This window comes from Carcharhinus amblyrhynchos, chromosome 3 (assembly GCF_965287045.1).
Source record: "Carcharhinus amblyrhynchos chromosome 3, sCarAmb.v2.hapA, whole genome shotgun sequence".
NCBI lineage: Eukaryota > Metazoa > Chordata > Chondrichthyes > Carcharhiniformes > Carcharhinidae > Carcharhinus > Carcharhinus amblyrhynchos.
The window spans coordinates 75,193,149-75,219,654 of NC_137326.1; the positions used below are offsets into that span (position 1 = coordinate 75,193,149).

The 26,506-nt window shown below is 42.2% G+C and overlaps 1 protein-coding gene and 1 long non-coding RNA gene across 6 annotated transcripts in view; one reads left to right on the top strand and one right to left on the bottom strand.

Annotated features, from left to right (window-relative positions):
- The window catches only part of LOC145340856 (AMMECR1-like protein), a 69,092-nt gene extending 66,089 nt beyond the window's left edge, over nucleotides 1–3,003 (bottom strand). For 2 of the 3 annotated variants that reach the window (XM_080185317.1, XM_080185319.1), the window contains exon 1: nucleotides 2,728–3,003. In XM_080185317.1, the coding sequence (XP_080041443.1) occupies nucleotides 2,728–2,824 (97 nt within the window). In that variant the 5' untranslated portion in view covers nucleotides 2,825–3,003. The remainder of the gene's footprint in view (nucleotides 1–2,727) is intronic. The other variant, XM_080185318.1, reaches the window with a different exon arrangement.
- Nucleotides 3,004–3,203: 200 nt separating this feature from the next.
- Nucleotides 3,204–26,506, top strand: part of LOC145340861 (uncharacterized) — a 32,434-nt gene continuing 9,131 nt past the window's right edge. For 2 of the 3 annotated variants that reach the window (XR_013886313.1, XR_013886312.1), the window contains exons 1-2: nucleotides 3,204–3,314; nucleotides 13,508–13,588. This is a non-coding gene — a long non-coding RNA (uncharacterized LOC145340861). Of the gene's footprint in view, nucleotides 3,315–13,507; nucleotides 13,589–19,692; nucleotides 20,506–26,506 lie in introns of those variants that run through there. The other variant, XR_013886311.1, reaches the window with a different exon arrangement.

Genomic DNA, 26,506 nt, shown 5'->3' on the forward strand with positions numbered 1-26,506 from the left:
CCCATCCTTACTTGGAAAAATATTGCTGTTCCTTCAGTGTCGCTAAGTCAAAATCCTGGAACTCCCTCCCTAATGGCACTGTGTATGTACCTACAAATCTGGGACTGCAGCGGTTCAAGAAGGCAGCTCACCGCCACCTTCTGAAGGACAGCTACAGATGCACAATAAATGCTGGTCTAGCCAATGATGCCCACATCACATAAATGAATTAAAGAAAAAGGTTTGCTTATCAAATATCAAAACAGAGGTTGTAAGTAACAGGCCAGAATGCACTGGCTGGTGATATTTTCTCTCAAAAATCGAAGATCAAGGGGTCACACTTGCAAAAGTATTTGATTGGGTAGACAGGGAAAACATTTCCATTTTCAGGGGAAAACCAGGGGCCATATCAATAACTCCAATAGGACATTCAGGAGAAACTTCTTTACACTGAGTGGCGAGATGAGGAATAGTTAAAGCGAATAACACAATTGTGACATTTAAGGAGAAGCTTGATAATGGAAAGGATACAGAAGGAAACGGAAGGATATGGTGATAGGGTTAGATGAAAGAGGGGTAGAGCTGGTGATTCTTGTGGAGCCTAAACAATGATATGAACCTGTCGGGCCAAATGGCCTGCATCTGTGCTATAAATACTGTGTAATAAGAGGGAGAGTACATTCTTTGGGCATGTCAGTGCCCCAAATTCAGTAGCAAGCACTACCAAACATTTTCACACGGAAGAGAGAGAGGCCACAGGGAGAGTAACCTCCAGCACAAAACAATATTGCTGGCTTGCAACTCACAGTTGGTTTACGAATGAGAATTTTAACTAAATATTTCCACTTAGCTAATAGTCATGTTATGTCCTTCATCATTTTTGTCTGTCTTGTGTTTACACCCACATTATATAATGCTGTTTATTCATAAATGTGTACATCATCAGTTTTCTAGTCCATCTATATATTCAGCACACATTCTCTTGTGTAGTCCGTCTCCCTCACCTGAATATCACGGGTGTTATCTATTTTGGTTACTTCTCATCTGCATCTTCTGCATGTCTGCCTCTCTCTTCTTTATATTCCTAATCTACATTCTCATTCTTCTCACCCATAATTTGGGTAAACATTTCCAGTATCCTCTCTTATATACTGATCTGTGACCTCCCTCACCATTCTCTTCATTCCAGTTGATCCCTCCCACAATAATTGGAGATGTTTAACAATACTGTAATGAGTGAAACAAGGAATGCAACGTCACCCTCAGTAAATCACTGAGGCAGCATACATGGCTGGATCTCCCGGTGCTGCTGCCTGAATCAGAGAAGCCAAGTGCCTCCCTGATCTACGAGGGCTGTAGGTGGCAGTAAAAGGAAGCCCCTGCCTGCTTTTGCTACTTTAAATCCCATCCCTTTTGCAGATTTGGGGGGGATAAAAAACAGCAAGGTAAACATTTTGAGCCCTACATCAGCAGCCTGCTGCCAAGATCAGGGTGAAATTCCAGGGAGATGGGGTAGTGAAAGGAACAAATGTCAACCCTAAAAGCACAAAATAAAACTGCAACACAAAATGGTTTCATTGTACAGACTTTTCCCAACACTGTCAGCGGCATTTGACTGGAAATTCTAGCCACTACGCACCCCCTTCCTTCCACCATTAAGAACAAACAGATTGCATCAGGAATCTCACATGAACTGAAACTGCAGGCAACATCACATTTAGGTGATGAATGGCATGTTCAATGCAGTGGTCTCAGGGAGAGGAGGAAGTTAAATATTGAGAGAGATGTGGGTTGCATGATTGTTGTGGGAGGGGCTTGGTGGGTGTTGGGAAAGGCTGTGTGAGGAGGGGAATATTGGTGCTGCGAGGAGGGTTTGGTGGAATGACAGGGTAAGAGTTTTGGTGTTGGGAGGGAGATTGTCAGTCTGGGGAGAATGGAGTTGTTGGTTCTGGGTGGGTAAGGGTTGCTGGGAGAAGCCTACACCAGTAAATATTGGTACTTGGAGGAGTGTGGATGTCAAGGGTGAGTGTTGATTGCAGGAGGGTTTTGGGCTAGTCCTGGGAGAATGGAATTGTTAATCCTGGGAAATATTGGGGTGGATGCATGTGAGGCGTGTTGGTCCTGAGAGGATTGGAAGGATGGCTTGGGGTTCTTGATTGTGGGAGGTGCTTCAGAGGATGGGGGCAAGGGGTGTTGTTCCTGGGAAGTGCTTGGGAGCATGGGGGCGAGTAGTGTTAATCCTGGGAGGTGTTTGGAAAGATGGGGGCGAAGGATGTTGATGCTGGGAGGTATTGGGGAGGATGGGGTTGGGAGGGATGTTGATGCTGGGAGGCATTGGGGAGGATGGGGTTGGGAGCAATGATCCTGGGAGGTATTGGGAAGGATGGGGTTGGGAGCAATGATCCTGGGAGGTGTTTGAGAGGATGGGGACAAGGGATGTTGATCCTAAGAGGGATATTGAAGCTCCTGGAGTCATTCCAGGTTTCTGGGATGTTAGGGTGGGAGCTTGCCCTGGACAAGGCTCTTTTGTTGCAATCCGGATGGGGACAATGGGTTGGGGCCCCGGGACTGTTGCCAGGGCGATGCAGGTAAAATATTCGGGAATACTGCCCGTCAGTGAGGATCCCAACAGGGGCAAAAATCGACAGAAGCTTAGTCGGGGACGGGGGAGGGGCAGTGGAATGGAACAGTTGATGGGGGATTCAGGCTGGAACACAGCACAAACCGAGCAAATAGTGAATGTCAAACCTTGTACACTGGCGAGTGCTTGGGACGGTCCCTCAGTCTCAAACAAGGGCAGCAGGAGGAGGCCGGCCTCTTTCCTGGTATACATTCCCTCGATCATGGAGCCATATCACAGCAGAGATTTCACCAGAAACCCGCCAAACTAACAAGCCGCAGAAACCGGGAACGAGAATGAGGGAGTGTGTGTGGTGGGGGTGGGGGGACGGCAGACAGAGAGAGCGACAGCTAGTTAGCCAGAGGAAAGACTGAAGAGCTGGATGACCAACAGAACCTCCAATATCCCAGCGATCACCAGGACACGATGAACGTAAGGTGCCTGCGCGCATGCTGCACCGAGACACGTTGGCGTCAAATCAGAACTCGGAAGACCGAGGAAGGTACTCCGATATCCCAGCGGTCACCGGGACATTCAGTTGAAATCAGACATCGGAGGACCCAGGGAGACACATCCAATATCCCAGGGTTCTTTGAGAGGTTGGCATCATAGCACCCTGGTAACGTGCTTAATGATAGCGCAGCCTGACTGGAAAGTCTTCAAAGTCTAACCATGGCTTCTAGCCAGTTGTTCCAGGTTCAGGAATCGATTTCAGGTAATTTAGATTTGATAGAATTGCTCAAAATCATGAGGGGTCTGAACAGAGCAGATAGGGAGAAAACATTCCCTTTGGTGGATGGATCAAAAACCACAGGACTCTGATTGACAAAAAAAGCAGTGGTGACTTGAGGGAAAAAAACATTTTTATGCAGTGAATGGTTAGTATCTCAAATAAGCTGCCTGAGAGTGTGGAGACAGATTCAGTATGTCTTTTAAAAAGTGCAGTGGATAAAGGGCAATTGGTGGATGTACAGTACTTAGATTTTCAGAAGGAATTTGATAAGAGTGCCACATTAAATGTTATTGCAGAAAATAAAAGTTCATGGTGTAGAGGCATGGTGTATTGGCATGGATAGAAGATTGACTAATTAGCAGAAAGTTGTCATAAACATGCCTTTTTCTGGTTGGCAGGATGTGATGAGTGTTGTGCCACAGGTATCAGTGCTAGGGCCTCCTCTTTTTATATAAATCACATGGATGAATGATTTGCTGATGGGTAGTAAATTGTGTAGAAAAGGAGCCTACAAAAGGAGTAAGTGGTTAAGTGAGTGGGCAAAACTCTTGACAAATGGAGTATTAACGTGGGTAAATGTAAAATGGCCCATTTTGGAAGAAAGAATTTAAAAAATATAGCTAAATGGTAAGAGATTGCAGGCTCTGAGATTCAGAGAAATCTGGTTGTCATAGTGCATGAATCACAAAAGGCTAGTATGCAACACAGCAAGTGATTAGGAAAGCTAATAGAATGTTGTTATTGTGAGGGGAATTGATTGCAAGAGTAGGGAGGTTATGCTTCAGTTGTGCAGGGCACTAGTGCAACCACATGTGGAGTACTGTATACATTATTCATCTCCTTAAGGAAAGATATAAATGTGTTGGAAGAATGGGGCTAGCTAAATTACCATTTTAGACAGCAGGTACAGACATGCCAGTCAAGGGCTGAATGGCCTCCTGTGCTACAATTCTATCAGTCAACAACTACATTTGTTGTACTCTTGCAATTTCCACCTGTGGAACAACAGTCATTCCACCTGACACATTTCTAGTAATGCTGTATGTAAATGTTCTGTCCCCATTGGTCAACATCGAGTGTTTCGAATAGACTTGTAATTGCATGGCTGAGCAACTGAATACATACTTTGGTTTTGTCTTCACAAAAGAGGACACAAATCAGACACCAGAAATGCTAAAGAATGCAAGCTTTAGTGAGAGGGAAGAACCGAGGGAGATCAATATTAGTAGAGAAGTGGGCTGGGAAAATTGATGGGATTGAAGGGGGATAAATCCCCAGGGCCTGATAATCTACATCCCAGAATACTTAGGGAAGTGGCTGTAGAAATAGTGGATGTATTGGTGGCTGCTATCTTCCAGGATTCTAAGAACTTTGGAACAGTCCCTGCAGATTGAAGGGTAATGTCACTTCCATATTCAAAAAAAAGAGGTAGAGAGAAAACAGGGAATTATAGACCAGTGAGCCTGTTATTTGTCATTTATATTAATGACTTACAGATGATACTAAGATTGGTGGCATAATGGACAATGAAGAAAGTTAGCTCCAATTTCAATGGGATCTTGATCAATTGGGCCAGTGGGCTGACAAATAGCAAATGGAGTTTAATTTAGACAAATGCAAGGTGATGCATTTTGGTAGATGGAGTAAGTCCTGCCTTAGTTCAGTTAATGGTAGGGCGTTGGGAAGAGTTACAGAACAAAGAGATCTAGAGGTACATGTTCATAGCTCCTTGAAAGTGGAGTCACAAGTAGACAGGGTGGTGAAGAAGACATTCAGCATGCTTTGTTTCATTGGTCAGAACATTGAATACAGGAGTTAGAATGCCTTGTTGAAGTTGTACAAGACATTGATAAGGCCACGCTTGGAAAACTATGTGCAATTCTGGTCACCCTATTGTAGAAAGGATATTATTAAACTAGAAAGAGTGCAAAAAAGATTTACTAGGATGCTACTGGGACTTGATGGATTGAGTTATAAGGAGAGATTGGGTAGACTGGGACTTTTTTCTCTGGAGCATAGGAGGCTGAGGGTTATCTTATAGAGGTCTATAAAATAATGAGGGGCACAGATCAGCTGGATAGTCAATATCCTTTCCCAAAAGTAGGGGAGTCTAAAACTAGAGGGCATAGGTTTAAGGTGAGAGGGGAGAGATACAGAAGTGTCCAGAGGAGCAATTTTTTCACACAAAGGGTGGTGAGTGTCTGAAACAAGCTGCCAGAGGTAGTAGTAGAGGCAGGTACAGTTTTGTCTTTTAAAAAGCATTTAGATAGTTACATGGGTACGATGAGTATAGAGGGACATGGCCAAATGCAGGCAATTGGGATTGGTTTACGGGTTTTTAAAACAAAAAGGGTGGCATAGACAAGTTGGGTCATAGGGCCTGTTTCCATGCTGTAAACCTCTATGACTCTATAATGTAAACCTCAGCAGTCCTGCGCTCTTAGGGTCCAAAATCAACCATGGTACTTCTAGTTATTCTGAAAAGTAGACATTAGTGATGATCAGGCAGGGCTGCAACACACCCATGACAGAAGTGCTCATTGCTCATCTTCAGAACCAAATAGTGCTCATGCCAGTAGGGAGTGACACTGCAGCCTAAGTTAGCATATTGAGGGCAGGACAGAATATAAGGAGCAAAACACCAGAAAAATATCAAAAAGTTTATATCGTATTTATAACATAGATTGAACTGGATACCTGATTCATTTTCTTTTGCATCTCCTGTCACATAGTATTTACCTTATTTGATCCTGGTCTTTTTCTCAATCAAAAATGTGCCAATACTATAGGAAGTAGCTAAAGCAAATTGAGAGCTCACCATCTACTCCAATTAGATCTTCTGATTCTCCCTCAGATAAGTCCAAAAGCCCTGTACTGTCCTCTCTCCAACTTTCCTCTGCTGTGTTTTCCCATATTTGTTTATATCATTTCAGCTTAATGATAGTGAAAATTATTAGTTAGCATTTCACAGCCTCAGATAAGTGAGAATTATAGCAAGCATCTCTTAACAAGAATAATTAGAACATTAACTATAATAACTTGCACTTATTCAGTGTCTTTAATGTAGTGCAATGTCCAAAGACATTTCACAAGAATGAAACATTAACATTCAGACAGGCTCATAGAGTCATATAATACAGAAGAGACTCTTAGACCCATCAAGTCTGCACTGACAAAACTACACTAAATCCAAACTAATTGTACTTTCCAGCACTTTGCCCATTGCCTTGAATTTTATGACATTTAAAGTGTTCACCCATATACTTTTTAAAGTCGTGAGGTTTTCCGCCTCTACTACCCTCCAGGTGGTTCCAAACTTCCACCACCCTCTGGGTGAAAGAATCTTTTCTCTGATCCCCTCTAAATCTCCTGTCCCTCACCGTAAAATTATGCCCCCTCATTATTGACCATTTGCAGTACTGGTTGCCACACTAGAAGGATGTGGAAGCTTTGGAGAGAGTGCAAAGAAGGTTCATCAGAATGTTGCCTGGTCTCGAGGACATTGGCTGTGAGGAGAGTTTGAATAAATAGGATTGTTTTCACTGGAAAGACAGAGGCTGAGGAGAGACCTGATAAGAGTCTACAAAATTATGAGAGGCATAGACATGCTGGATAGTCAGAGGCCTTTTCCCAAGGTCAAAGTATCAATTACAAGGGATCAGGGTTCAAGGTGAGAGGGGGAAAATTTAAGGGAGAGATGTGTGGGGGAAATTTTTCATGTAGAGAGTGGTGGGTGCCTGGAACGCACTGCCAGAGGAGGTGGTGGAAGCAGACATATTAGCAACATTTAAAAGATGAGTACATGAATAGAGGGATACAGACTGAGTAAAAGCAGATTTTTGTTAAAGAACAAAGAACAATACAGCACAGGAACAGGCCTTTTGGCCCTCCAAGCCTGCACTAATCATGTGTTCCTATCTAGACTATCCTTTTCTATCCCTCTATTCTCAGTCTTTTCATGTAAATAAGTCTTAAATGTCTTAAGTCACCTTACTTCGTAGTGCATTCCAGGCCCCCACCACCTTCTGTGTAAAATACGTTCCCTGCATATCCATATTGAACCTTGCCGCCCTTACCTTGAACTTGTGACCCCTTGTGTTTGTCACTTCTGACCTGGGAAAAAGCTTCCAACTGTTCCCCCTATCTATGCCCTTCATAATTTTATAAACTTCTATGAGGTCAAAGAAGAAATAGCGAGGCACCTAGAGAAGAATTGTTTGATAGAGCAGACGCAGCATGGATTCGTTAAGGGGAAGTTGTGTTTGACAAATTTATTGGAATTCTATGAGGATGTGACTAGTGCGGTAGACAGAGGGGAACCGGTGGATGTGGTGTTTCTCGATTTTCAGAAGGTGTTTGATAAGGTGCCGCACAAAAGGTTGCTTCAGAAGGTTAGGGGGCATGGAGTTGGGGGTAAGATGTTAGCGTGGATAGAGGATTGGCTGTCTAATAGGAGGCAGAGAGTTGGTATCAATGGGTGCTATTCTGATTGGCGGTTGGTGACTAGTGGAGTGCCACAGGGATCGGTGCTGGGGACTGAGCTATTTACCATTTATATAGCTGATCTGGAGGAGGGGGCTGAGTGTAGGGTGTCGAAATTTGCTGATGACACAAAGGTGAGTGGAAAAGCAAATTGTGCGGAGGGCGTGGAAAGTCTGCAGAGGGATCTAGATAGGCTGAGCGAGTGGGCGAGGACCTGGCAGGTGGAGTGTAATGTTAGCAAGTGTGAGGTTATCCACTTTGGCAGGAATAATAGTAGGAGGGATTACTATTTAAAGGGCGAAAAGCTGCAGCATGCTACGGTGCAGAGGGACCTGGGGTTCTTTGTGCATGAGTCGCAAAAACCCAGTCTGCAGGTGCAGCAGGTGATCAAGAAGGCGAATGGGATGCTGGCCTTTATAGCAAGGGGGATAGAATATAAAAGCAGGGAGGTCTTGCTGCAACTGTACAGGGCACTGGTGAGGCCGCAGCAGGAGTACTGTGTGCAGTTTTGGTCGCCGCACTTGCGCAAGGATATTTCGGCCTTGGAGGGAGTGCAGAGGAGGTTCACCGAGATGAGGGGGTTGGACTATGAAGAGAGACTAAATAGACTGGGTCTGTACTCGTTGGGGTTTAGAAGGATGAGGGGGGATCTTATAAAGACGTATAAGATAATGAAGAGGATGGATAGGGTAGAGGTAGAGAGATTCTTCCCGCTCAGAAAGGACAGCAGGACTAAGTGTGTGTGTGTGGGGGGGGGGGGCAGCTTAGAACGAAGTTGAGGAGGAACTTCTTCACTCAAAGGGTGGTGAATCTCTGGAATTCTCTGCCCGTTGACGTGGTGGAGGCTACCTCGCTAAATATATTTAAGTCACGGGTAGATAGGTTTTTGGTAGGCAAGGGAATTAAGGGTTATGGGGAGAAAGCGGGAAAGTGGAACTGAGCCACTTCTGATCAACCATGATCTTATTGAATGGCGGGGCAGGTTCGAAGGGCTAGATGGCCCACTCCTGCTCCTACTTCTTATGTTCTTAGGTCGCCCTGAACCTCTGTCTTTCCAGGGAGAACAACCCTAATTTACTCAATTTCACCTCATAGCTAATACCTGCCATACCAGGCAACATCCCGATAAACCTTTTCTGCACTCTCTCCAAAGCCTCCACATCCTTCCAGTAGTGTGCCGACCAGAACTGGACACAGTATTCCAGATGTAGCTGAACCAATGTTCTGTATAACTGCAACATCACATGCCAACTTTTATCTCTATGTCCCGTCCAATAAAGGCAAGCATGCCATATGCCTTCTTCACCACCTTTTCCACCTATGCTGCCACCTTTAAAGATCTATGAACTTGCACACCCAGATCCCCCTGTATGTCTATACTCCTGATGGCTCTGCCATTTATTGTATAGCTCCCCCCGCATTAGATCTACCAAAATGCATCACTTTGCATTTATCTGGATTTAATTCCATCTGCCATTTCTCCGCCCAATTTTCCAGCCTATCTATATCCTGCTGTATTCTCTGACAATATTCATCACTATCCGCAACTCCAGCAATTTTTGTGTCATCCGCAAACTTACTAATCAGATCAGCTACGTCTTCTTCCAAATCATTTATATATATCACAAACAGCAGAGGTCCCAGTACAGAGCCCTGCGGAACACCACTAGTCACAGACCTCCAATCAGAAAAAGGCCCCTCCTCTGCTACTCTCTGTCTTCTGTGGCCAAGCCAGTTCTGTAGCCATCTAGCTAGTTCACCTTTGAGCCCATGAGATTTAACCTTTTGCACCAGTCTGCCATGAGAGACCTTGTCAAATGCCTTACTAAAATCCATGTAGACAACATCAACAGCCCCTCCCTGTCAATCATTTTTGTCACCTCCTCAAAAAACGCAACCAAATTTCTGAGGCATGACCTCCCTCGCACAAAACCATGTTGTTTATCGCTAATGAGACTGTTCAGTTCTAAATGTGTATAGATCCTAACTCTAAGAATCTTCTCCAACAATTTCCCTACCACGGATGTCAAGCTCACCTGCCTGTAATTACCTGGGTTATCTTGCTACCCTTCTTAAATAACAGGACTACATTTGCTATCCTCTGGGACCTCACCTGTGTTCAATGAAGAAACAAAGATTTCTATTAAGAGCCCAGCAATTTCATCTCTTGTCTCTCTCAGTAATCTAGGACAGATGCCATCTGGCCCTGGGGATTTGTCTACCTTAATGCTTCCTAAAACACTTAACACTTCCTCCCTTGTAAGTGTGATTTAACATCCCTTTGAGACATTACCAATCAACGTGTCCCTCCTTTGTGAATACTGATACAAAGTTTTCATTTAGGATCTCACTTACTTCCTTGGGTTCTAAGCATAATTCCCCTCCTTTGTTCTTGAGAGGTCTGACTCGTTCTCTGACAACTCTCTTGTTCCTAACGTATGTCTAAAATGCCTTTGGATTCTCTTTAATCCTGTCTGCGAAGACCCCTTCATGACCCCTTTCTGCCCTTCTAACTCCCTGTTTGAGTTCTTTTCTACTCTCTGTATTCCTCTTTGCTTCATCTGTTTTTAGCTGCCTGAACCTTATGTATGCCTGTTTGTTCTTTTTGATTAGACCCACAATTTCCCAGGTTATCCACAGCTCTTGAATCCTACCCTCCCTGTCCTTCCTTTTTTACAGGTACATACCTGTCCTGCATTCCTATCAACTGCTCCTTAAAAGACTGCCACCTGCCAAATGTGGATTTACCCTCAGACAGCCTCTCCCAATCAACAGCCACCAAATCCTGCGTAATCCGGCTGTCGTTAGCCTTCCCCCAATTCAGCACCTTACTCATAGGACAACACTCATCCTTTTCCATGAACATTCAAAAGTTTACAGAATTGTGGTTGCTGTTCGCCCACATGTTCCCCCGCTAAAACTTTGATGACCTGACCGGGCTCATTGTCCAGTATAGCTCCCTCTCTAGCTGGACTATCAACATATTGTTCCAAAGAACATTCCTGGACACATTTTATAAATTTCTCCCTGTCCAGACCGCCTAAGGGATTTCCAGTCTATATGAGGGAAATTAAAGTCTCCCACTACAACAACGCTATTTTTTCTAGGTATGTTTTATTTAATTAGGGCATCATGATCAGCTGGAGGGCCAAAGGGTCTGTTCCTTTGCTGTACTTTTCTTTGTTCTATGTTATAGCTGTTACAATTGCTTCCTATCCGCCTTGTCCATACTCCTCATAATCTTACACACCTCCTTAATCTGCTTTAAAGAAGATAACCAGAGCGTATCCAGCACCCCTTCATAGCTCAAATGCTCTTTCTAGGCAACATGCTGGTGAATCTACTCTGCACTCTTTCCAATGTAATCACGTCCTTCCTATAGTGAGGCAACCAGTACTCCATCTGTGGCCTAACCGAAGTTTTATGCATGTTCTCATAACTTCCTTGCTCTCATCATCTATGCCATCACTGATAAAGTGTCCTGTATGCTTTCTTAACTACTCTATTAACCTGCCCTGCTGCCTTCAGGAATCTGTTCCTCTGAGCTTCCTAGTGTACTGCCAATCACTGAGTGTTCCCTTGTCTTGTTACTCCTTTCAAATTGCATCACATTCACTTTTTATTGTTAAATTCTATCTGCCACTGATCTGTCAATCTGACTGACCCGTTTATATCTTTCTGCAACCTAAGACCTTCTTCATTATTAAACAACTACATCAACTGTACTATCTCATCTACAAACCCTCAAAATTCAAATCAAATTCATTCAGCATGACCTTCCCTTGACAAAGCCATGCTGGCTTTCTCTGATCAAATCTTGCCTCTCCAAATGGAGATTATTTTTTCTCTTTAGCATTTTCCCCAATAGTTACCCTACCACTGATGTGAAATTCACTGGTCTCTAATTCCTTGCTTTATCTCTATCGCTCTCCTTGAAAAGTGGAACCACGTTAGAAAGTGGTAGATACCTTTTAGCTTTGTCATCTAGACTTGAAATGTCAGCTCTTTTCTCTCCTTACAGATGCTGCCAGACCCCTGAAATTTTCCAGCATTTTCTCTTTGGGTTTCAGATTCCAGCATCCACAGTAATTTGCTTTTATAAGACAGCTTGAGTATTATAGAGCTCCTTTCGTACCATCGGCGGTGTGAGACTTAGATGCAGTTCTAATGTTTAGCTACTACCTTGGCTTATCTCTCAAAGGCTGCCATGCAAGCACTTATTAATTTCCAGGGCTCAATCATATGTTAATTCTAACTTGAATATAGCTGAAAAGACACGTTGCCAAAGTTTTTTCTCTTACACTCATCAGGACAAAAATGAGAGTGTCAAAATCCAGAGAATCAGCACTGTTTTCTCCTATAATGTAAATTGTTGTGAGTGAAAGTTGACATTCTTGCATTTGTCCTGATAAATGCAAATCATTAGGCTTCTACAATATGTCTGTCTTTTCAACGATATGCAAGTGACTGTTCAATTGTAACTGTTCCAGGTCAAAGAAAGTTCAGTAATGATTGTCCTATTTTTAAGATTTTTTTCAACTGAAAATGTGACAGTTTGGCGTGTACTATCTGGAATGCAACAGAAATATCCTAAATGCAAGAATATATTTTAGCTGATCTCCTGTGTCATTGTTTACGGTGACTCAAAATGCTTTGTTCTTTTATTTATTCAACACATCCCAATGTCCCAAAATGCTTTGCAGTCAGTGAAGTACTTTTGAAGTCTACTTATTGTTACAGTGTAGGAAACAAGGCAGCCAATTTGTGCACAGCAAGATCCCACAACAGTAATGTGATAGCGCCCAAATAATCTGATTAAGTGATGTTGGTTGAGGAATTAATAATGTCCAAGAAATTAATGACTCCCTGCTCTTTTTGTCCTGGAATATTTTAGATATTAAAGGTGCTATATTAAATGCAAGATCTTTCAGTCTTTGCCTATGATATTTGCCTTAATATGTCTCTCTTACACAAATAAATAACATTCATTGCAGAGTTAAGCAAATATTTTAAATGGAATCAAGGCCATTGTTTCATTTACCATAAAAACATACATTATCATTTTGGGGCATATTATGTGTAATAATAATACAGTTTAGGAGGTCTTTGTTTATCAACTCTGAAAGTGCACTTAGTAAACTAAAAAGGCAGTTCCTAAGAATGGCCTGGATCAGGAGCAGCTCTTGCAGTTTCAGGTGGGCCTTAGAGCCAAGGTCAGACTCGGGTCTGACTGCCAGAGAGGTCATGGCCTAGAAGGGGAATGGACAATAGCATCAGATTGGAATTAGGCTGTGATGATGGGGGAGGGGCTGATTGACTTGTGAATCACCATTTAGGTTACACTAGATTGGGATCTCGAGACAGGACATGGCCAGTGGGGAGAGCATCAATTTTGCAGAATTCTGATCACATGGCGCATCCAAATCATTCATCTTGAAAATAGAATTGGGAGCTCCTAAAGCTAAGTGAGCAACAGTGCCTTATATCCTAGCAACCAATTTAGAAAACTCAGAGGCAAAGTAAACTGACAAAGTACATTTAATTTATGAATCCAACAGTGTGACAAACTGGTACAATAAATAGTAAGATGAAAAAGATATGTTGGAAACAGTTACAGGAATTATGTGTAACTTTAGACTATTACAATTCTTATATTCCTGCCGCTTTGCTTCCTATGATTATTCTTTTTGCAGAGTCATCCTTTCACCAGCCTAACTTGACCGTCACCACCTGATTAGTTTAAAGTAAAACTGGAGCAAAACAGAACCAAACAGGTAAGTGAAAAAGAGGAAACTGGTCAGAAAACTACCAATCAGTAAGTACTTGGAACTTTCATCCCTTTTTTTCCACATTGTTCAGGGTCCTAATTCTGCGTCAGGGTGAATCAGTGTCATTTTGTTCAGTTTATTGTATTTGTTGCTTTGAATGTGGTCTCTTTTACACTGGGGAGACCAAATTTAAATTAAGTAATTACTTTGCAGAACACCTGTGTTCAGCCCAGAAGCATGACCCCGAGCTCCTGATCACCTGTCGTTTTAATTCTTTTCCCCACTCTCACTTTGACCTCTCTGTCCTCAGCCTCCTGGCTTTGGGTACAATCTTTCTACTAGGTACTTTACATCCTTCCAGACTCAACATTGAGTTTAACAAATTTGGATCTTAACTGTCGCTTCCATTTCCTGGCAAACATTCTGTAACAATTTACAGTTCTGCTGGATCCATCGTTTCACAGAATCACAGAATTTTTACAGCACAGAAGGGGGCCTTTCGGTCATTTGGGTCTGCACTGACTCGCTGAAAGAACATTCTACTTGATCCCACTTACCTGCCTGAACCCCATAACCTTGCACGTTCGTGCTTTTCAGATAGCAATTTGTTTTTAAGTTTTTTCACCTTGCATCACTAGCAAGGTATTTGATATTTCCTGTCTTTCCCTGCCTCTGCTTGTTTAAAAACTATAAATCATATTGGATCCTGGTCAGGCCAAATTTAGAGCATTGTGCACAGTTCCATTAAAAAGGATATAGAAGTACTGGGGAAAATGTAAACAAAATTTACAAGGATGGTGCCAAAACTAAGAGATCACAGCAATAGGGGAAATATTGAACAGATTGCAGCCCGACTCTTTGGTAAAGAGAAGCTTTAGCAGTGACACAATAGAGATTTTTAAACACTATGAATGGGTTGGACAAGGAAATTATGAAGAGAATATTTCCACTTCTGAAAGTATCCAAAAATACAGGATAGTTACTCGTAAATCCAATAGGGAAATGAAGAAAATGTCTTCACTAAATAGTGTTCCTCATGAACCTGGTGGTCTTCCAAGTGTAGCTGATGGAGATTCTGTTTTATATTACGAATGTTATCAAGAGTGTACGGGACACATTTTCAAATGAGAAAATGTGATATTTGATTAGGGTGTAGTAGTAAATAAAAATATTTACTAGCTAGTCTCACATTTTGTGAAGGAGCAGGGGACAGTTAAAAGATAGACAATGGGCAGCAGAAGTTTCAGAGTGCAGGAATGGAGGTTACCTGAGGTGGGGGAGGGTAACAATATTACAGAAAAGTCAGGAATAATGTAACAGGATATTATTTTAAATAAAGAACTGTCTGCTCACATTAAAGGTAATTATGTGGAAGTGGAAACAGTTTAGAGGAAAGAAACAGCAGAAAATATATTTATTGAATGAAGTTGTCCATTTGCAATGGAATTGAGGAAATTAAGTCAATAACTGCTTGTGTTTCACGAATGAAAAACAGCCCTAGGGACAGTGCGAAAAAACAGCAGAAAAAGAATTAACATTGGCAACTGAAAATATGAATTAAGTAAAGATGGAGAGGAAATTAATTAATTGAATCAAGTTATTGGTTTGGCAGCAAGTTGGGGAAATAATGGAATAAATATTTAGAATTCAAGAATGGAAAGTATCGTTGGAAAATTAAAATAAACTTGGTAATGCTCCCAGAAAAATGGGCTTATACAGAATTAGAAGAAATGAAGTGAAATGTGTGGATTGATTAATTGAAAGAAGCTCAATAAAGTTGGCAATGGGGCACAAGATCAGGAATTTTTAAAAAACAGCATTTATTAAATAAAGTTGGCAACAGAAGCTGCCCATCCCTTCATATGTAACTGGGAAAGAGAATTATAATTGCTATAGGACAGCCAGTTGTAGGAGCACTGACAACCAGTACAGGTTAGTATATTGGGAATATTAACAGGGGACAATGTGGTGCCTGTAACATCAAGTTCTGACTAGTGTCCAGACTGTGACACTGGAAATAAAGGTATCTGACTAGGAACTGCATCTGGTTGTAAGGAATTTGATTATCTGAATACGTACCACTAATGGGATTTTTCTAGTGAAGTTGCTGCATATAATCCCAGGATTGTTATAGTAGTGGCTACAAAAGGCAATGCATTATAATACTATGGTCATCTGAAACTATGGTGACTTTACCTTTACATAATACTGTATTATCAGGACATTACTCACAGATCACATTAAATCACTTCACCAGTCTGCTTCTATTCTAATCAAAATATTTTGTGTCACTTTCTTTCTTTGTGTTTCACCTTTTCTCTTATTTTCTGTGTGTGTGACACAGGTTTCTCATTGTGATATTAAAAACAGAAAGTACTGGAAATACTCAGCAGATCTGGCAATGTCTGCAGAGAGAGAAACAGAGTTAATTTTTGAGTTCAATATGATTCCACTTATCACTGTCCTCAACATTTTAACTACCTTTAACTTTAGCTTTCCTTCAGAGTCCAGCTTCCTCTCGTTCTCTTCAACTTTACACTTCACTATTTTTCCTCTGTCCATCACACATATTATCATTCTCCTTCTGCATTCTTCACCCTCTGCTTTTACAATGGATCTCCTGTATTCTCTCTTCACAACTTGCTAAAAATCCAAATTCTTTATCACTTGCCTTTTTCTTTGCATCAGCAGTTCTAAAACAATAGAGAAGTCCTCAGCCATAATGTCAAAGTTGTCCAGGTGAGCTACTGAAAGGAAATGTGTCAAAGCAGAAAAACACTGGGTCATCACGAATAGGCATTTGTCTTATTTAAATAGGATTTTCTGACTGAAGAACCGTGGTCAGTGTTGCTGTTCTTCACAAGTAATTTTGTTTTACCTATTCCAGCACTGGTTAGCTGTGCAACTCCCCAGCTCAGATAGGGGTTAAATCACAGCTCTTAGAAAAAGGAAAGGAAAGGACAGTGGACAAACACTTAACACCAATTTTGTGATCTCACTCAGGTGCAGGCCTTGTAGAGCATGTCCATATTTGCAGGATCAGATATTAATTTGGGCCTACTTGCACAAGATTCTGGCATAGAATTGCAGCTGAGAAAAGGGGCAGGAAGACAATTTCTAACGCCAGACATTAGGAGAAATTTCAATGGTATGAAGGCAACCCAAAAGGGCAAATGTTCCTGGCCACAGAGCAAAGGAAACTCACCTAACCATCTTTATAACATGAAAGTTAAGATACCATAGGAACAGGAGTAAGACATTTAGGCTCTATCACCTGCTTAGTCATTTAGTCAGGGCACGACTGATCCATACTTTGCCCCTTGACAATCTGACCTAACAACAATCTGTTAATCTCAACCTTGAAAGCTTCAACTGCCTCCCAGCATCCACAGCTTTTTGACAGTGAGAGTTGCAGGTTTCCTTTGTGTGAAAAACTGCTTCCAGTTTTAATTCCTGAATGACCCAGCTCTAATTTTGAGATTATATTCCATTGTCATAGTTTCCTCCGCCAGAGGAAATAGTTTCTTCAATTATATCTTATCAAACTCTTTTAACGTTTTGGAGACCACGGTCACTTATGATGGACCAAATGGCCTCCTTCCACGTTGTAAATTTCTATTGTTCAGGTCACCTCCCAAGCCTTGCAAATTCAGGGAAATACAAGGCAGGTTTATGCACTTGGTTTTCATAATTTAACTCCTTGTATCATTTCAGTGAATCTATGCTATATCCCTTCCAAGGAGAATATTATCTTTCCTTGGGTGTGATATTCCAGCTGGGATCTGACCAATGCACAACTTCTTTTTCTAATAATTAACTACAATAATCACGTTTGAATAGTACCTAGCCCATTGTGAACAGCGAAAGGGACATGCTGTTTGAGTCATCCATTAGCCTTTAGTACGTATGGTCTACATATCTAGCATCACACTGGCACTGAAATTCATGTAGCACATTACTCATTAGCGTGATACGCAAAACATCTTTTTGGCTTGACAGCAGCATCCTGTTAGTAGTGAATACTACTCGTGTTACTACTGCATAATAGCAGCTTGAAACAGCTAGCTTCACCTGTGTTCAGATTTTTGAGTTACCTTTGCACTTTCAGTGTAATCTGAGCTAGACTGGGCACTTTTCAGGGCTGAAAGAGATGGCTTTAGGTCTGTTCATCAGTTTGCATGACGCACGGTTTGAAATGAGCTGATCAAAAAAAAATCTGGAATTAAAAGCCTAATTGTTGTTGATTGTCAAAAATAAAAGCCCACCTGCCATCCTACATGTGTCTGTAGACCCATAGCAATGTGGTAGTCTCTTAACTGCCCTCTGAAATGGCTTAGCAAGCTACTCAGTTCAAGGGCAATTAGGGAAAGGGCAGTAAATGCTGGCCTAGCCAATGACACCCACATTCCATAAAAAATAATTTTTAAAAATGGGCAAGATACAGACTGTATCCAACCAAAAAACAGTGTCTAACATTAGATGTGACTCCATGATTGAATAACATTTGCTAAATAATCCTCAGTGTGTCAAGAATTACACTGATAACCAATTTAAGATTGTCAGTTGGACTCGCAATGTAACACTTTTGCATGTACCAGAAGCTCCATATATTGTTAGGAATTTGGGAAGTTAATGGGGTTAACAGTTAAACTTGTGATGTAACAAAAGCAGACAAGTAACAAGATTACCAGACAACTAGAGGAATAATGAGATGTGATTTGCCCAGTTGCAAGATTAGCAGACGTCCAGAGAAATTGAGATGCAAATTGCCATCTCAGAAAAATTGTTTACCAGAGATCAATGGTGCTTTAGAAATGATAGTTTCTAAAGGCAAGGAATTTGAGATATGTAAACAAATCCACATCAAAGAAACTGAACAGGATAACTGCTAGCACCCTCATTGGTAAAGCAAGCTAATTTTCCATCAGTCAGACAGGCCATCTCCACCTAACCTTCAGGGAGGCCAGTTCCATCTATGATCAGAGTTACAGAGGCCTGTTCCATCTAATAGTTAGAGCCACAGCAGATTGCAGATATTCTTCTCAAAAGACACTGCTTTGTGCCTTTGCTGAACCAGGAAATGTTGTTTCCCCACACTTGACCATTGTGCTGTAATTATTAGCTGGATTTGTCTTATAGAGTTACTAAATTGAATGTTGTTTGGGTGTCTTAGAGGGAATGTGGAAATATTTGTGGGAAGAAGATGTAATTTCAGGTAAAGTGGTATGTTTAGTTATTAATATATTTAGGTGTCATAGAGTATATTAGCCTTTCTTGACATGTATTTTTCTTTTACTTTATTAAATACTCTTTATTAATAGTTTATACAATGGCTGGACTGGTTCCTCACTAGTTCTACATTGTTCCTCGCATTATTCCAAACAAACATCCATCATAAGAACAAGCGTTTCAAGTTATCCTTCGGGATTTTGAGAAACTCTTGCAGGTAACGTCAGCAGGCTTAACAAAATTGGGGTCGCATCTGGGATTTTAAAAAGCATAATTCCTTTGGGTATTGGGGACTTTTTAAATGTTACGGAAGTGAGCAATACGTGGAACCAAGTGACAGTGTGTTATTTAAAAAAAGAGACTGCAAAGATAGAGATGTAAATTTGAAAAGTGCATCTAAAGCTAAATTGATGTAATTGGCTGATGCATTGGAGTTATGATTATCTACAGGGGCTAAGAGGTAATTAAAAGCATAGCAACACATTTCAATTTACAATGTCAAACAAACCCAATATTTCGACAAGTGGGGAAACTAAATTAGCTAAAATTCAATTAATAAGAGGAATACAAGTGAAAAAATTAAAAATGCAAGAAAAAGAGAAACAGAGACTTTTCCAAAGGAAACTAGAAGAAAAGGGGAGTTCTGGAAATGCAGAAGTTAGAAATGGCAGAAATAGAAAAGGATAAAAGAGAGAACATCAAATTAAAATGCAGCAAATTGTAGCAGGGATAGCAGAGCTGGATGAGGAAGAAAATAGTTCTGGACATGAACCTAATGGAGGGATGTTTCAATTTGTACAGGCACTTGATGAACAAGATGCGAAGGCATTTTTTTAACACCTTTGAGAAAATAGCTAATCAGATTAAATATTTGGTTGCAGGATCACAGATAGTAGTGATGTCCACTGTTGTCGAACAGCTAATAGAAAATCCAGCTACAGAGAAATTGCAAGCAGACCATTCTGGCCTTTTCCTGGTTTGTATCACAAGATCACAAGTTCATAAGGTAGGACAAAGAGGGAGGAGTTGCAAACAGAGGACAAATGAGATCAGGTTATTCCGTTCAATTTGCAATGGCGTTCAACATTCCAAATGCTTTTCTAATTATTTGCTGCATGCGCATAGGCACCCGGATCCCTCTATACGACAACAGTCTCTTGTCATTTAAATAAAAGTCTGCTTTTATATTCTGTGGTGATACTGCTATTATTGTATTTTGTGCTTGGTAGCTACTTTCAGATTCAGTGTTTTGCTACAAACAACTGGTTTGTCTGGCAGGAATAGAGCAAATGCTAGAAAACAGAATAATTATTGATTTTACCCATGTATTTTATTATTTATTAGCGTCTTAAGGTAGGCTTATATTAACACTGCAATGAAGTTATTGTGAAAACCCCCAGTTGCCACACTCTGGCACCTATTTTGCAGAAAACTGAATGAGCTTTTGTTTACCAAAGAAGAGGACTCTTGGAGTGTTTTCTTGATTTTAAAATAATGAGAAGATGAATTAGATATATGTCATAGTCATGTGATGGTAGAAATGGGAGGAGCTAGATTTGTAGCTAAGAAAAACAGCTTTCTGAGTTGGTTGCTGGAGAGGGCTATTTAAAGATAGCTACAAGCAGCTGTCTCTTTCTCTCTGTCTGTCTCTACAAAATCTCTCTGGAAGCAGCAAAGCTGCTAACCCAAGCCAAAGCAAGTATGCCTATATTTACTATCTTAATTTTAAGGAAGCGTTTAGGTCTATAAGAGAAATATTGCTTGATTGGAACTGAATAGTGATGTTAAAAATTTCTTTCATGTTTAAAGATTGTTCAACACTTAAGAGTTAAATTGTTTCATTTTGTTAGAGTTATGCTTAAACTGTGTGATGAATAAAGCTTGTTTTGTTGGAAGATCCCTAGTTTGTCAGTGGAATTACTTCTGGAGCAATGCATCCTTTTCTCACATTTACGCCAAAGTAGAAAAAATGTTGAGGTTTAGTCTAGTCCTGGAAACCCTGGAGTTTCTGATCTGGCATCCCAACAATTCTTCCCACCAAAGTGGACAAGTTTACACTTCCAAATTTAACACAGTGTGAGGTTGATGCATTTTGATAGAGGGGGTAGGGAGAAGCAATATAGACTTAATGGTACAGTTCAGAGTATGCAGTGACAGAGGGACTTGGGGCTTCCCTGTGCATCAATGCTTGATGGCAGCACAACATATTGAGAGACTGGTTTGCAAAGCATTTGTGATCTGGACCTAAAGAGTAGAGGCATTGAGTATAAAAGTAGAGAAGTTATACTGAACCTGGTTAAGCCTCAGTGCAGTATCCAGTTCTGGTTGCCACACTTGAGGAAAGATGCGAAAGGCTTTGAGAGGGTGTGAAGAAGATTTACCAGAATGGTTCCAGGGATGAGGGATTTTACCTATAAGGGTGGCATGGACAAGTTGGACCGACGGGCCAGTTTCCATGCTGTAAACCTTTATGACTCTATCTGCAATGATCTTTAGCTGAATGAAGGTAAAACAGACAAAGGGAAGAAGATAGTTAATTCAAATAAACTAATAAAATTACAGCAGGATGATTCTAAATTAAAACAAATCTAACATATGGCTTAGTCACAGTAAGGAGTCTCACAATGCCAGATTGAAGTCCAACAGGTTTATTTGGTAGCACGAGCTTTCGGAGCGCTGCTCCTTCATCAGGTGTTATCTTTCATTGGCTTACTCAGCATTGGAAATCCAGTGTATTCCGGAATGTTATTATATGAAGGACCAAAATCTAATGAGAAAGTGACGACCACTGCATGTTGGTGCAGATGACAAATGGGAAAAAAATACACCAATTTGTATTACTTCTTGAGTATAGGAAATATTTTCTAAGGATAGCTCATGAAACTCCATTAGGGGGGCATCTCAGAATAAAGAAAACCCAAGCAAAAATCCAAAAACACTTTTACTGGCCCAGACTATGTAACAATGTAACTACAAAAGGACGTGAATGTAGCCCAATCCATCACGCAAACCAGCCTCCCATCTATTGACTCTATCTACATTTCCTGCTACCCCGACAAAGGAGCCAGCATAATTAAGGACCTCACGCATCCAGACATTCTGTCTTCCATCTTCCTTCAGGAAAAAGATACAAAAGTCTGAGGTCACCAATCAGCCAACTCAAGAACAGCATTTTCCCTGCTGTTGTCAGACTTTTGAATGGACTTAACTTGCATTAAGTTGATATTTCTCTCCACCCTAGCTATAACTGTAACACTACATTGTGCACTCTCTCGTTTCTTTCTCTATGAATGGTATGTTTTGTCAGTATAGCGCGCAAGAAGCAATGCTTTTCACATGACAATAATAAATCAAATCAAATCAAAATGTAGTTAACTTCTATCGAATTTATCAAGTAATAGGGAAACCACAATCTGAAATAAAGCCAGCAGCTTTTGATCCCTAATCCAGTTTTTGAAGAACTTTTCACGAGAGTTCTAATCTACTGTGTAGGACTTGCCAAGAACGCAAAGTGGAAATCAATACTTGTTAACTATTATGAATATATCCACTAGATTTCCTGAAACCATCCCATTGAGAACCATTGCAGCCAAGCAAGTGATACAGGAATTAACCAAGTTCTTTACTAGACATGGCTTATTGAAAGAGAGAAAAATCAGACCAAGGGTCAAATTTCATGTCAAGATTATTTAAATAGGTAATGAATAGCCTGGATATAAAACAGTACAAATCATCAGCATATTTTCCAGAGTCAGAGAGAGCATTAAGAGAAGTGGCATTACACTTTGAAAATTATAATGATAACCTATAGCCAAGATTAACTTTATGATTGGGACAAAGGCATTCCATTTTTATTATTTGCTATTAGGAATGCATTGAATGAAATTAGAGGACCATTGAAATTAATCCAAGAAAAATTATTAAGCAAGAAGTCAGGACTACACTTTTAGACCACATCTTGAATTTCAGCAAAAAACTAAATGGGGCTTATGAGGTGGTACGGAAACACTTAAAGACAGCACAGCAGGGAATGAAAGAAATGGCTGATAGGAAAGCACAGAACATAGTTTCATAACAGTGGAAAAAGTGATTGTGTTATTACCAGTGTCAGAAAAACCACTGAAAGCTAGATTTAGTGGCCCATATCAAATCGAAAGTTATGCAAGTATCTAGTATGTATACCAGATAGATGTAAATTACAGAATGTGTCACATTAACATGCTTAAGGAGTATTGGGGTAGAGGAGATGAGATCAAGCATGGGGTCTTCATAATAAAACAGGGGGAAGGAGAAGAGTTGTGGCTATACTTCCGGTTCACGGGGTTTGTCAGAGTGTAGCTTACTTCCGTACCAGAAGTTAGGCGAGGGGATTGTCGGGAAGGGGGAGCGGGGGGTATAAAAAAGGAGGTAGCGTCGGGAGCGGGCAGCGAAGTGAGTGGGAGCTGAGTGAGAAGGGCTTTGGCTCGCTGGGCTTAGGCGAGAGCAGGATTAGAGAAGGTGAGTGGCAGATTTCTACCTTTCGCCACATACAGGAGGTTGGGACATGGCAGGGGCTATAGGGAGGAACATAAGCTGTGTTAGGTGCCGCATGTGGGAGTTCTTGGTGGCGTCACGTCTGCCCAAGGTCCACATCTGTGCTAAGTGTTTAGAACTGCAGCGCTTGAGGGCCTGGGTCTGGCAACTCGAGGGGCATCTGGAGGATGCGTTTCTGGTCAGGGAAAACGAGGAGATAATGGCTAGGAACCATGAGCAGGAAGAGGTCCCAAGGGCTGAAGAGCAGGAAGGGTGGACGACTGTTAGGCGGAAGAAGAGGAAGAAGAAGAGTAGTCATGGTCACCCGGCCTCCCCAGTGGCCCCCCAAGATTCGTCGACAGGGGCACAAAATGATAGGCAGGAGGGCCAGAATGACTTAGAGGGACAGAAGGGGGCTGGCAAGGTGATAGTGGTAGGGGATGGGGGGGTCCAAGGCATTGATAGGAGGTTCTGTGGGCAGAGGCGTGACTCCAGGATGGTGGTCTGCCTCCCTGGAGCAGGGGTAAAGGACGTAACAGAAAGGGTAGAGGGAATTTTGAAAGGGGAGGGGACCCAGGCAGAGGTCATAGTACACATAGGGGAGGGGGACATAGGAAGGAGCAGTAGGGTAGAGGTCCGTAGGCAATTTAGGGAGTTGGGGTCCAAACTAAAGAGCAGGGCCTCCAGGGTGGCACTCTCTGGGTTGCTGCCTAGTACCAGCAGGGCAAAGAATGATGAGATCATGCAGCTGAATGCGTGGTTGAGGGATTGGTGTAGGGTAGAGGGCTTTACTTTTGTGGACCACTGGGAGGTATTTATGAGAGAAGGGCAACTGTACAGGAGGGATGGGGAAAATTTGAATGGGAGGGGAACTAGTGTCTTAGCGGGGAGGTTAGCTGGTGTGTTTAGGAATGGTTTAAACTAATAGGGAGGGGGGGTGGGGGTGTGGCTGGGAGAGAGTTGGGCAAAAGGAAAATTATCAGGGAGAAGGAGGTTCCGAGGGACACTCGTGGGTTGAACTGTGTCTGTTTCAATGCAAGGAGTGTGACAGGAAAAACGGATGAGCTTAGGTCCTTGATGTTTGTGAGGAAGTTAGATGTGGTGGCTGTAACGGGGACGTGGTTACGAGAAGGGCAGGACTGGCAGCTGAATGTTCCCGGGTATAAGTGTTTTAGGTGTGACAGAGGAGGATTGAAGAGAGGTGGAGCGGTGGCACTGTTAGTAAAGGAGAACATCACAGTAGTGCAGAGGGAGGACAATATGGAAGAGATAGGGATTGAGTCGCTGTGGGTGGAGCTGAGGAATAAAAAGGGAGGGATTATAATGCTAGGGGTATACTATAGGCCACCCAACAGCCCGAGGTCAGTGGAAGAAGGCATTTGCAGGGGCATTTTGGATAGGTGCGGGAAGAATAGGGTGGTTGTAGTGGGTGACTTTAATCTTCCTGGAGTGGATTGGAGGGGGCCTAGAGCTGGGGGTACGGAGGGAGAGGAGTTTGTAAAATGTGTTTTGGAAGGGTCTCTAGAGCAGTATGTAACTAGCCCGACTAGGGAGGGGGCTATACTGGATTTAGTGTTGGGTAATGAGCCGGGGCAGGTGGTTGAGGTAGAGGTAGGCGAACATGTGGCTAACAGTCACCACAAGTCCGTCTACTTTAGGATAAAAATGGAAAGGGATGAGTGCCGGCCGAACGGGAGTGTGCTGAACTGGGGAAAAGCAAGCTATAGCCGGATTAGGAGGGAGCTGCAGGACACTGATTGGGAGGGACTGTTAGCTGGCAAGTCTACGGTTGGCAAGTGGGAGGCTTTTAAGGGCAAAATGAAATGGCTGCAGGGGAGGTATGTTCTGGTTAAGCGGAAGGATGGGAAAGGTAGGATTAGAGAGCCGTGGATTACAGGGGGTATTGAAGACTTGGTCAGGAAGCAGAGGGAGGCGTATGTTAGGTCGAAACAACTGGGTACGGAGAGTGCGCTGGAGGAATATAGAGAGAGTAGGAGGGAGCTAAAAAGGGGGATTAGAAGGGCGAAGAGAGGGCATGAAATGGCTTTGGCTGGTAGGATTAAGGAAAATCCAAAGGCATTTTATTCCTATATTAGGAGCAAGAGAGTGGTTAGAGGGAAAATTGGTCCTCTTAGGGACAAAAGTGGGGAGTTATGTATTGAGTCGGAGGGAATGGGGGAGCTCCTGAATGAATACTTTGTGTCGGTGTTCACGAAGGAGAGGGGTTCGGTGTCGTGCAGTGTCTTGGAGGGAGCTGTGGATGAGTTGCAGGAAATATCTATTATGAGGGAGGAAGTGCTAGGGCTTTTAGGTAGCGTAAGGACGGATAAAGCTCCGGGGCCTGATGGTATTTATCCCAGGCTGCTTAGGGAGGTGAAAGATGAAATTGCTGGGCCTCTGGCACAAATCTTTGTCTCTTCTTTGGACACAGGTGAGGTCCCAGAAGACTGGAGGGTAGCAAATGTGGTACCACTGTTTAAAAAAGGTAGCAGGGATAACCCTGGAAATTATAGACCGGTGAGTTTGACATCGGTGGTAGGGAAATTAATGGAAAAAATACTTAGGGGTAGGATGTATGAGCATTTGGAGCGTTACGATCTGATTAGGGATACGCAACATGGCTTTGTTAGAGGGAGGTCTTGCCTTACGAATTTGGTAGAATTCTTTGAGGAGGTGACAAAAACGGTTGACGATGGGAGAGCCGTTGATGTCATCTATATGGATTTCAGTAAGGCGTTTGACAAAGTCCGTCATGGTAGGCTGGTAGAAAAGGTTAAGGCGCATGGGATACGAGGTCAGGTAGCTAGGTGGATTGAGAACTGGCTGGGCAATAGGAGACAGAGGGTAGTTGTTGAGGGGACCTTTTCGGGCTGGAGGCCAGTGACCAGTGGTGTGCCACAGGGCTCAGTACTGGGACCTCTCCTCTTTGTAGTATACATAAACGACTTGGAAGAGAGCGTAAGTGGTGTGATCAGCAAGTTTGCGGATGACACCAAGATGGCAGGGTTGGCGGATACTGAAGTGGAATGTCAGGTGATACAACAGGATATGGATAGGTTGGTACATTGGGCAGATAGGTGGCAGATGGAATTTAATCCTGACAAATGCGAGGTGATGCATTTTGGAAGGAATAATGCAGAGAGGAGCTACGTGATAAAAGGTAGACTGATTAGGAGTATAGAA